The sequence below is a fragment of the Desmodus rotundus genome, chromosome 13 (genome assembly GCF_022682495.2).
Source record: "Desmodus rotundus isolate HL8 chromosome 13, HLdesRot8A.1, whole genome shotgun sequence".
Lineage (NCBI taxonomy): Eukaryota > Metazoa > Chordata > Mammalia > Chiroptera > Phyllostomidae > Desmodus > Desmodus rotundus.
Genome location: NC_071399.1, coordinates 40,517,024 through 40,529,723, shown reverse-complemented (window position 1 = coordinate 40,529,723; position 12,700 = coordinate 40,517,024). Strand labels below are relative to the sequence as shown.

The 12,700-nt window shown below is 39.5% G+C and overlaps 1 protein-coding gene across 3 annotated transcripts in view; it reads right to left on the bottom strand.

The window, feature by feature from the left end:
• TMTC4 (transmembrane O-mannosyltransferase targeting cadherins 4) overlaps positions 1–12,700 on the bottom strand; it is an 84,631-nt gene that overhangs the window by 6,845 nt on the left and 65,086 nt on the right. For all 3 annotated transcript variants that reach the window (XM_045186681.3, XM_045186682.2, XM_024578824.3), the window contains 2 exons: positions 4,811–4,925; positions 3,687–3,799 (listed from right to left, as the gene is read on the bottom strand). In XM_045186681.3, coding sequence (XP_045042616.1) covers positions 3,687–3,799; positions 4,811–4,925 — 228 coding nt within the window. The remainder of the gene's footprint in view (positions 1–3,686; positions 3,800–4,810; positions 4,926–12,700) is intronic.

Here is a 12,700-nt window from a genome sequence, read left to right as displayed (position 1 = left end):
TTCCGGCTATCTTAAGTATGCTGAAAAAAAAAAAATCAAATGCATTGCATAGAACTGTAGTCGTTTCTAAGTAGCAGTGCTGTTTCTGATGATTTTCAAATATTTCCATTTAAAACCTAAAATTTGAGAAATAGGAAAGCAAGGGAATATAAACCTCTTTTAAAATGCTCTTCTACATGCAAACGTGCTAACTAGAGAAAACTGACAGATAATAATCAAGTCAGGAATTCTTGGAGGATGCTGCATACATTGCTTGATTCTTTTGAGTAATTTCTCAAGTGGCCATGAGTGGGACATCATTTAGGATGATGTAGAGTCACAGTAAGGTCTGGGGGATGTAGTGGAATTCAGGGTGGTATACGCAAGGAGGGGCTCAGGGCTTACACCCTGTTAGGGGGCTGCTGCTCTTGGCCAGGCAAGGCCTGAACCTTGGGGGATGAGGAGGCAGCCGGGTGAGAAGGAATGGGAGACACAGGATGAGAGAGGGAATGGGGGAGGAAAAAGTGAGCCACAGTTTCTGAGCCTGGAAGACAGAAGAATGATAGCAAGTTGACAATAGAAGAGGTGTCGGGAGGAAGAGTAGGTTTGGGGGCACAGTGAGTGTGGGTTAGACATGCTAACTCTCAGGTAGCAGTGGTGCAGCCTTAAGAGGATGCTTCAGCAGCTCCTGGGAGGCAAGGCAGGGCGGGAGGCCTCTTCAGAATACCAGTGCCTGTGGTTATTCAAAGCCCATGATATGCTCATCCATTAAATAGGCCGTTTAATGGCCCTGTTCCAGAAAGCAATGAACTGTTTATAAACTGATTTTCTGTGGAGGTGTGCAGATGCATATAGACCCAGGTAACATGCTGATTTACACCAAGAGATAATAAACTCACACTTTAAATCGGGAATATGTTTTCATCAATGGAAAGGGAAATAATATTATTTTCTGAAGTGTATTAGACAAAATGTATTTGACAAAGGTTTAGGCATTTGACATATGAGACAGAGAAAGGTCTTGCAGGAAAAACTGAGGGTCTTTATGTCTAAATGGAGAGGATGAGGTAGTCGGATGTCATTTCAGCCATACTGTGTAGCATGTATAAACCAAGGACAGAGTTTCACAAGGGATATCCCAAAGCCTGCTCCAACCAGGGAAGGTGATATAGGCAGTCCAACATTAAGCCGAAACCGCAAATCACATAGGAAGAGAGCAGTTCCCTCTTTAATTTGCCTTTCTTTCTTCTGGGTTACTCCACACAAAAGTCTCTGGTGGTGATTTGGGAGCCACAGCCTCAATGTCTCCTATCTCCCTTTGAAGCTAAAAGAAGATGAACCTCAGGTTCAGAGCCGTGGCAAGCAGATCTACCTGAGGTTTAGAAAAATTATTTTCAGTTACCTTACAGTTAGAGTAATAATATTTCCACTCTAATATATTTATATGTGTTAACAATATAAAGAAAGATAATTAAGTAAATAATAAGACAAGTAGTATGTAGATGTAGCCAAAGAAATTCATGAAGGTGTGGCAAAAATGTCTGGAGCTGGGGAAACGGCGCTATCAATATAATCTGCTTTTCAACTCCCGGGCCAGTAGGATAGGCAATACAGAAAGAGGAATTAGTCTGAGGGGCAATATTTTATGTGCTAAAAACATTACTTTTGTATTGTTGCTCTACCACATTAGCCATAAATTGAAAATTAAATGGCCACAAAAAAAGATAAATTCTTAAAGGTTTTAATGATCCTTAGAATTTAACTACTGAACTAAAAATTTTATGTATATACATTCAGCATTTAATATTTATAAATTATGTTCTTGTGTACTTTTTACCACCATCTCTGTTGTACGGATGAATAAAATGAGGAGTGGCTAAGTGATCCCTGTTAGGTAAAAAGGGCTGCTTGCATAAAAAGATGTCCCACAATCACATGGGTATAATGAGAACACTCACTCTGCACATCAAAGTCTCAATATAGATTCTGGAAGCTTGAATGTTTCAGAGCCAAATATGAGATGCATTCAGCCATTTACTAATGGGTCATTTTAATAAATGCCCACCAGCCAGCTGGGTAGCAATGGAGATGGAAAAATAGGACTTAAGACTCTGACCTCAAGATGTCTCCAAGCTCACTAAAGAGATTCATCAAAAGTTAATGAGAATCTAAAGAGCAAATGCTTAGGTAGAAAGGAAGTTGAAAGAGCAGCAGTATCTGTCCTGACAAGACCATGGCTGAGCTGGAGGGACTGCTCACTCCACCCCTACAAACCCCCTCCTCACATGCTTCTCCAGAGCATCCCCACCCAGGGCTCTGTAAGAACAGGCTGCAAGTAGGTGACCAACAGTAACAGGTATCATTTTTTTATGAGAAAAAAAATTAAATAGTGGTTTAAAATTCCAAATCTTGAATTTTAAAAAAAGTACTGAGTGAGGGCTTGGTGATGCCATGGCTCATAGTGTAACATTGTATCCCTCCTTTTGGCATCGCTGGAGTAAAATCTAGAAATGCAAACTGCATACCAAAGCTATTAAACAACCTGACATTCAAAAATGAGAAAAATGCATGAAATATATTACTATTGTTATAGGAAATGATATGTAATGAGCAGAACAGGAGAAGTAAATAACATGGACAAATAGAAATGAATCACTACCTTTAGGCCTAGTGTGATCAAAATCAGATGTGGCCTCTGATTTTGAAAGAAAATATTTCTCTCATGAATGGACTAAGGCAGTGCTTCTAAAGTGTTTTCTAACATCTGTGTTAGATAGTCAGGATGCTGGTTAAAAATACACATCCCCTGACCTTATGCAACCAACTACCGTATTTTTCAGACTATAAGATGTACTTTCCCCCCCAAATTTGGGAGGAAAATGGGGGTGCGTCTTATAGTCCGAATGTAGCTGACCAGCCAGGCTCACTGTGGGGGCGGGGGGCAGCGGTGGAGTGTTTTTTTTTTTTTTCCTATTTTCCTCCTCTAAAACCTAGGTACATCTTACATCTTATGGTCTGAAAAATACGGTAAGTCTCTCTCGTGGAAAGGATGGTGGGTATCTGCATTCTAACCCACTCCCTTGGTGATTCTGATATGCAAAATTAAAGCTTAACATCACCAGCATTAGGAACACCGAGTCCTCTTCAACACACCTTTTGATTTGCAGTCTATTCCTAGCCAATCCTGAGAGCCCAGTTAAATAGAGCTCATATTAAGTATCTTGTGTTTTTCATTGTTCACAAATTTCTAGGGCCTTGCAGATGACCTGTAACTTAACTCTACATGAGGAAAAACTTGGAAGCAGCAAGAACCAGTCCTGTATTCAACATAGGCATTCCTTTCGTGTGGAAGATGGCACCCCAAATAAACCCAAAGCTCCAGTCCAACTACAAGGCTCTGAATCACACGACTTCGTGCCAGGGTGGGAGCTGAGGCATCTACTAGGATACACTTTTTCTTTGCGCATCTCCTTCCCTCCCACATTTGAGCAAGGGTGGTAAATTCTGATGAGAAAGAATACAGAGTTTGGCCCTGCAAATCCATCTTTTGGGCAACTACTTCCGGAAGCAAATTGGCTGAGCCACAGTGGTGTACTGCTACCACAGTTTTGGCCTAACTCTGAATTTAACTGGGCAGAAGTAACATTTATGGCTTCTGTCAGATGCTGGCATTAAGTGCAAGAAATCAAGGCCAGCAGTTTACACACCTTGTATTTCTGGGACTTTCCCAGCACGTTTGCCAATGAGAACATCAGAGAGTGATCATTAGGTATTAATTCCAGCGCCTCTCTTCCCACTGCTTCAGCTTGGGCTAAATTACCTGTGAGTAAAAAATTAAAAAATGAAAAACTAGTATTTTGGCCTTTCTCTCTAACAGGGCTTATGTGCATTATACACAAAAGTTATTAATAAACTACTTAAGAAAATCAATGTAAAACATGTAACACACACACACACACACACACACACACGATCCTATCAGTTGCAAAGCCAATGCAACCCAGTGCAATTCTGGCATAATATATAAATAGCTTTTGATTAAATTTTGTATTAAACCTAATTTTAACTTTCTCCCAGATACCAATTACACCCAAATCAGAGAACAGAAGTGTGCAAAATAAGAATATCAGAGCAACACACTAGTAACTGAATATTTATCATGTTTAAGTACATGTTCTACACTTTCACTGGAAACAAGTGAGTATTTCTATCCACACTGATTAGATGGTTTACTAGCTTTACATTTTACCAAATTAAAACTATCATTTCTTTTGAGATGCTTGGATTTTTAAAACTAGAAGAGCAGAGTAACTCTTAATTGACCAAGTCTGCCAATAGCTAAGAAACCAGATCATCAAGTTTATCATTAGCATTATATCTAAAATAAGAATCTCTGGGTGTAGGTTTGTGGGCATCTCCGTCGGGTACAGTCCATGAATTTCAGAGCATGGACCTAATGCCTCCCATTTCATAAGCCCATTAGTCACTATTGCTCACTTCTGTTACTTCCAGCGTCCTAGATGACAGGCACTGCTAGGTGAGAGGCTTCAGAGAAATGAGATATTAGCACATATTTCCCTTCATCACTCCACACCAATTTTAAGCAATGTGTCATTTTCCCAAACATTCATATTCTAATGTGGCAAAGGAATCTCCATTTTCTAGAAGAATAGACATTTTATAATGTAAAATATTAAATCCCATAGTAATTAAAACAAAAAACACTAATGCACAGTAGGGTAAAACCCATAATAATCTCTATTTCCTAATTATTCAATGGTACTGTACATGAAACAGTTTCCTCTGATGTACATAATTTCCCGTTCTGTACCTGTGTTATCGAGGAGTATGATCATGTTGTTCCAAGCCAAACTGTGCTCTGGTTTCAGCACAGTAGCATTTCTCCAGGCATTCAATGCATCCACATGGCGATTTAGATCTGCATACTGAAAGTAAACCATAGACCAAAAAGTTAATTTTCCAATTTTTTGTCTCTCCAAGATGTAACTAAAAACAAACCCAAAATCAAATAAAACCTAAAATGCATTTATTGAGTTTCTAATTATTCATATTAACTCATTTAATACTCAAAATAATCCCAATGAAGTAGATAACTATCTCCATTTTACAGATGAAGCAACTGCGGCACAGAGAAATTAAGTAACTTGTCTAAAGTTATCTATCTAGAAATAGTAGAGCAGGCATTAGAACCAGGTGGTTTAGCTTCCAAGCCTACAACATCTTACCTATAACCCATAATTTAGTAATTACAGGTATCAAATAATATTTTAGACAACTGAAGACAGAGAAACTAAAGATCGAATCATTAGCCTTTTTCTAGAAAGACTTCACATAGCTCATCTTTGGTATGTTATTATTTAAGAAACTAAATGTGTCACATTCATCTTGTGTCTCGTTCTGCCTACATCAAAGCTTCACACAAAACAGACATTGTAAAACGCCTGGGCATGTGGAGCTTGTTAGCCTCCTTTAGAAAGGAGAGAATTGTCTGTTGCTTTCTTATGACAGTCAATGTTGTCTAATATTGGTAACAGAATAGAAAATAGCTGGCTCTCAATTTGTATCGTTAACAGAAGTGTGCCAAGGGAGAAAGTGATGGAATTTTTGGCAGGTGACCCTGTTGCCCCGGTTAACTCAGTTCAAATGCACATCTCATCTGAATGAACTTGGTTCCTTTAACTCTGCAAAACTACAAATGATAACAATTTATCAGTGTGAAAGGCTATTTCCTTACTTACTGTCAAGTCTGCCTTTTCCTTAGACAATGGGAACAGTTTGACTTGCCCTATCTTCCAAACAGCAAATGGGTGGCATATTATGCAAAAAATATTTAATAAACTATGGAAACATTTACAAATATCCATTTGCTAAATGGCTGTCAGAATTTCCCATGAGACTCAGAAACTCAAGTTACTGTACCTTACCCCTTAAATGAGGAAGTATGATAAGTTCAAAACCTTAAAATAATTTAGGCTGCTAATTATACCAACATTTTTGTCTCTCTATATTTGATGTTCTTATTGATTTCTCGGTCAATTCTCTCCAGCAAGTGATATGCATTTGAGTAGACAAAATCTGTGGTGATGTTCTTTCTAACAACCCAGGAAAGCTAACCTAAAACTTCATTTATACAACAATAAAATTCTTCACATATTTTGCTATTTATTACTATTATCATTATTACTATTTATTGAAAAATAACAACAGGCTGAAATTTATCTTTATTTTGTGTTGACCTTCACTCTTCTCTAAAAAGTGAACAAGCGCTTTAAGGAAAACAGACAAAAATGGTAATTTAGCAAGAACTACCCAACCAGAATGGTGCTTTACCTATTAGTTCTGTCTGTCCTTCTATACTCTGCAAACTATATTCTCCAGGGTCCTTTGCCCCTTGGCTCCTTGTTAAGTTTCTGTCAATCAGGCCATGGGAAGAGGCGTGTAGCCGTTTCCCCCTACTTTCACTCTCTCCTTTCTATTTTTTGGAAGTGTCTTTGAAGTGGCTCTGTCCCTTCCTCCATAGTTCGGAGGCAGGAAGCAATGGTTCTTTCTTCATGACCTCAGCTCTAGAAGTGTGGTAACTCCAGAGCTGGTGGCCCCTTCTGAGCTCTTTCCTTCTGGTGGCACCACTTCCTTCCATTTGTTTCCCCAACCCTAGGGTTTCTCTTTACCCTCTGAGTTAACATCACCTTCCTGTTTTTGTTCTTCTGGCCTTCCAATAACTGTCTAACCAGTTCCCTATATAAAATCTTGTTCATTTAAATACTTAATATGGTTTGTTTTCCTGAATGAATCTGGAATGATACAATTAGTCCTTGCATAATAAATTGTCTCTAGTAATATCTCCAGTCACTATTATTACAGTTCTCTAATATCAGTAATATGTCCAAAACAATTCGGCTCTTGCTGATTCCTATTTCACAAGAGAATGGCATTATATCCATTTCTTACGTGGGTCCAGAAATCAAAATACATTTCTGTCTCCTGTTAGTAAACAGTGACTAAGGAGGATTTTTAAAAAAGAAAATTTCAAGTTATTAAGTTCCTTTTATTGGCCAATATATAAATGTGTTGGTTGAGCTATTAAAAATTAAGCTCTTAATGCTTTTAAGCTATCATGCAGTAAAAACCTGGATAATTAAACAACAATGGAGAGCAAAATCTTTAAATAAGAATGGTTGGCAGAAGGAAACATAGGAAGATCATTTCCCAGTAGCAGAATTAGTAAACAATATAACCAGAGAGCAGTACAAGGTATTTAATAGTACACACGATCTTCTACATGAAAGTTGGAATGAATACCAAGGGCTGGAGCACATGATAAAACACTGTATTTTATATCCCGTCTTCCTTTCTTGGGACATAACTCTTACAGAAGCTATGTTTAGTATAAATTCTCTGTTTTCCAAATCCCAAGGAACTGCAGTGACATGCAGCTACTGTGAGGAGGGAGTAAGACTGTTAAATATTAGGGCTTTTAAAGCATAACCTAGAAGGCTGTAGGCAGACATTAACTTTGCAAGCAATGATCTAAAAGAAAAGCTACATCCTGACCACTGTGGCTCAATTGGTTGGTCATCATGCTGTGAAGTGAAAGGTTGTAGGTTCAATCCCCACTGGGGGCACATTTGAGAGACAACTAATTGATGTTTCTCTCACATCAATGTTTCTCTCCCTCTCTTTCTGACATCCCTTCCCCTCTCTCTAAAAACAAATACATAAAATCTTTAAAAGAAGAGCTACTTCAAAACAAAAAAAAAAGAAAAAAACTCATAGGGATATCAACTGTGGTATATCATGCAAGTACTAGTTTAAAAGACAGTAAATAGGGACAATGACCCCTGCAGTAGCACCAATACAAGGATTCAGGTAACACCCAATTTGCTCTGCTCCAGTCCCCCAGCTAGCCCCTATTTTCATTTTATCGACTTTGCAAGGGTCCACCCTGCTTTGTATGTGACTGAATTTTTTGGTTTCCACTTATATCATTATGATAAAGTTTTACTGTCTTTCCAGGCCCTTTCCCGGAGAGAACAATGTAGGATTTCAAACTATGCCACCCCAAATATATCACTTTGGCATAAGGATTACTTCACTGAAAGCATCTGAGATTCAAGTAATGTGGAAAGAAGCTTTCCTGATCTAACTAAGGGCAGAAACTGAGAATAAGGCCTGTCATAAATTTCCTCTCCAGGGGAAGATTTATGGCCATGAAGACAGAACTGTACAAACAAACCGCACTTTATTAGTTTTCCCATACATTTATACCACCCTTGGAAGCCTAAAACTTCTTTGCTTTTGTCACTACTCTATGAATTTATTGTTCTTAACCCAAAGCCCAAGTTCAAGCCATCACTTTGAGTTCCTCATCACTGAGTTTCTCCCACATGTAGGCATGCTGCATGTGTTAATAATCTGGTTTTGTTTTGTTAATCTATCTGTGGTCAGTTTAATTTGCAAGGCCTCAGTCAGAGAACCTAGGATGGTAGAGGAAAGTTTCCTTTCTTGACCTACACCAGTTTACCACTAGAATAGTTTTAGCTCTCCTCAGGTCTTCAGATTTCATACGGAGAGCTGTTACAAAGCACAGAACTTTAAAACGTAAAATGTGAAAGAAATGCATACAAGGTCAAATAGCTCTAGAGAAAATTACATGGGACAACAGAAATATTTTGCTATCGATGTCCCTTGTTCAAACATCTTGGCTGTTCCATGGATTCCCTCTCATTGCTGCCATCTTCCTTCCATTTCCAGGGAGAAATAATTCCTGTTTTCCACAGTTGACTAAGTATATAGAGATGGTGTCTTCCTATCATATATCATAACCCAAACATGTTTTCTATTTTTTAATAATAAGAACACAGAAGCCACTTCACTTTAAAATTAATAACAGAAGCAACATGAGCACACTGAAAGTGCAGAGGGGGAGAGGACACCTGGTATCTCCCATTCACAAAATCCTATCTCCCCAACTCACAAAATCATGGCTACCTAGTCCAGAAACAAAGTAGTGAAGACCGAACATTCCCATCATGGTAAAACCAGAACTCCAGTTTTTCTATACACTTAAGGCAGTAAATGTTTTCTAGGTCGCTCTCCCCAAAAAGTCTCTTCGGCTCTTACCTGGTCAATCTGTGTGCTCAAAGTTCAGGCAGATCTGTTTCCCCAGTGCAGGACCAACAACTGGGTATTACAACCACTCAGGAAATTTTGTTGGTAGGTTTATAAATATGAATCCCTTATGGAGCTGTTGATTCCCTAAATCTGAGAGTCAGATAACTTGGATGTACAACTGGTTTTGAAAACCAGTGGTTTTGATAGCACAAAGATTCTACAAGACCATGAATGAGGCTCCAGGCCTTTAAAATGAGGATAAATAGGCACCTACTTAAAACAGCTTCAGTGATGTTTTTTGAGGTTAGGCTGGATAAAATCTAGAAAATTATAAGTAAGCTTCCTTTAAAAATCACATTACTATACATTTTTCTGGTGTGATTTAAAATCAGCAAAAAGTTTTTCTATTAATTTTATTGAATTTAAATACTAAATAAACTAGGAACATATTTGGTTTCTTAAAATAAAATTAAAGGGTTGATTGGAGAATATAACCATCTTATTTAAAGAATTTTGCGGGGTTCCCAGCCAAGATGGAGGTGTAGGTAGACACACTGTGCCTCTTCTTACAACCAAAAGAAGGACAACAACAAATTTAAAAACAAAAAACAGCCAGAACTGACAGAAAATCAAACTGTATTCAAGTCCGACAATCAAGGAGTTAAAGAAGAAACATTCATCCAGACAGGTAGGAGGGGCAGAGACTGGCGGCTGGGGTGAAGAGGACTCAAGATAAGGCAGTGGCTGGAGGACTGGGTCGGGAGAGGTGGTGTCTGGAGGAGCAGTCAGTCTCATATTTGCGTGCAGATATACCAGAAGGAAGAACTAGTGAGCGAGACAGACTGAGCAACCCGGGGTTCCAGCTCTGGGAAATGCTTTAAAGCCTCAAAACCTCTGACTGAAAAAGTCTGTGGGGGTTGTGGCAGAGGGAGAAACTCCTGGCCTCACAGGAGTGTTTGTTGGAGAGACTCACAGGGTCCTAGAATGTACACAAGTCCACCCACCTGGGAATCAGCACCAGAAGGGCCCCATTACTTGTGGATAGTGGAGAAAGTTACTGAAGGTTGGCAGAGAGCTGAACAAGTGACATTGTTCCCTCTGGGACACCTCCCCCACAGAGAGTGCCACAACATAGCAACATGGGTTGCCCCACCCAGGTGAATACCTAAGGTTCCACCCTCAAATACATAACAGGCATGCAGAGACAAAAAAATGGCCCAAATGAAAGAACAGATCAAAGCTCCAGAAAAAATACAACTAAGTGACGAAGAGATAGCCTTAAGGTGAATGTGTCAGTGCTGGGGGCACTTGTATGCATGTGTGCCTTGGACTGTGTGTTGGCGTCCTTGTGAATCTGAGACAGATGCACCCAGGATGTGTGTGTGTGTGTGTGTGTGTGTGTGTGTGTTGGGTATGTGTGTGTGAGGGCATGTCCAGGCCTCAAGTGTGTGTGGCATATGCAGGCTTGGGCCCCTGGACCTGACCCCAGCGTTTCATACCTGAGGGAGGGGTTCTGGCCTAGCCAGGGACCCACACCTGAGGTCCACTTGCTGCCCTGGTCCCCCTGCCCTTGCTATCATCTCTGGGAATTTGGAATGTAGTTTTTGTGGTTTGATAGCCCCTGCCTCCTGTAGGTAGTTTACAGAGAGACATCTGGGGTGGGATGGGGTGGGATTGGTTTGGTTCATTCATCTGAACCTATCAGATGCACAGTTCAAAAAACTGGTAATCAGGATACTCACAGAAATGGTTGAGTATGGTCGCAAAATAGAGGAAAAAGTGAAGGCTATGAAAAGTCAGATAAAGAAAAATGTACAGGGAACCAACAGTGATGGGATGGAAGCTGGGACTCAAATCAACAGTTTAGACCAGAAGGAAAAAAGAAATCTTCAACCAGAGCAGAATGAAGAAACAAGAATTCAAAAAAAATAACGAGAGGCTTAAGAACCTCTGGGACAACTTTAAACATTACAACATCTGAATCATAGGGGTGCCAGAAGGAGAAGAGGAAGAGCAAGAAATGCAAAACTTATTTGAACAAATAATGAAGGAGAATTTCCCCAATCTGTCAAAGAAAATAGACTTCCAGGAAGTCCAGGAAGCTCTCAGAGAGTCCCAAAGAAGCTGGACCAAGGAAGCACACACCAAGGCACATCATAATTACATTAGCCAAAATGAAAGATAAGAAGAGAATCTTGGAAGTAGCAAGAGAAAAGCAGAGAGTTTCCTACAAAGCAGTTCCCATAATACTACCAGCTGATTTCTCAAAAGAAACCTTGCAGGCAAGAAAGGGCTGGAGAGAAGTATTTGAAGTCATGAAAGGCAAGGACCTACATCCAAGATTACTCTATCCAGCAAAGCTATCATTTAGAATGGAAGGGCAGATGGAGTGCTTCCCAGTTAAGGTCAAGTTAAAGGAGTTCATCATCATCAAGCCCTTATTATAGGAAATGTTAAAGGGACTTATCTAACAAAAAGAAGAAGATCAAAAATATGAACAATAAAATGACAAACTCACAACTATCAATAACTGAACCTAAGAAACAAAAACAAAAAAGAAAACGAACTAAGCAAATAACTAGAACAGGAACAGAATCACAGAAATGGAGATCACATGGAGGGTTATCAGCGGGGAAGAGGAGGGGGAGAGTGGGGGAAAAGGTACAGAGAATAAGTAGCATAAATGGTAGGTAGAAAATAGACAGGGGGAGGTTAAGAATAATATAGGAAATGTAGAAGCCAAAGAACTTATATATACGACCTGTGAACATGAACTAAGGCGGGGGAGGGAGCAAGGGATACTGGTGGGAGGAAGGTGTAGGGTGGAGGGGAATGAAGGGGGGGAAATGGGAAAACTGTAATAGTATAATCAATAAAATATATTTAAAAAATTTTTTTAAAATAAATTAAAAATTTTGCCTTTTGTGGGTAAGTCTTTTTTTCCTAGTTTTATTAAGATATAATTGGCATATAACACATGTAAGTTTAAGGTATATAATGCTATGATTTGATACATAAATATGAGGTCTGTCCAGAAAGAGTCCATGCATTATTACATAATAAGAATGGTTTGCATGACATTGATGTAACCTGGCAACCAAGGACAGAGGACTGGACTGCACATGTGTGAACAATGACTTCACTTACTAGTCAATGGGGGTGGTAGATGCCATTGCGCGAGCGTGTGTACTGTGTGGCTGTCATATTCAAAATGACTGAGCAAGTAGAGCAACGAATCTGCATCAGATTTTGCATTAAGCTTTAACAATCCTCCATGGAAACTAGTAGGATGATTCAAAAGGCCGCAGCTAGGCAACTGGTGATTGGAAGTTTCATGATGAAAATATGCCCATTCATGCCCTTGTGCAGTTTTTTTGGCAAAACAACAAATCACCCAGGTGACTCAGCACCCCTAAATCCCAGATTTGGCACCCTGAAATTTCTGGCTTTTCCCCAAACGAAAATCACCTTTGAAAGGGAAGAGATTTCAGACTGTCAATGAGATTCATAAAAGTACAAAGGGGCAGCTGATGGCAACTGGGAGAACTGTGTGAGGTCCCAAGGTGCCTACTTTGAAGGGGACTGAGGC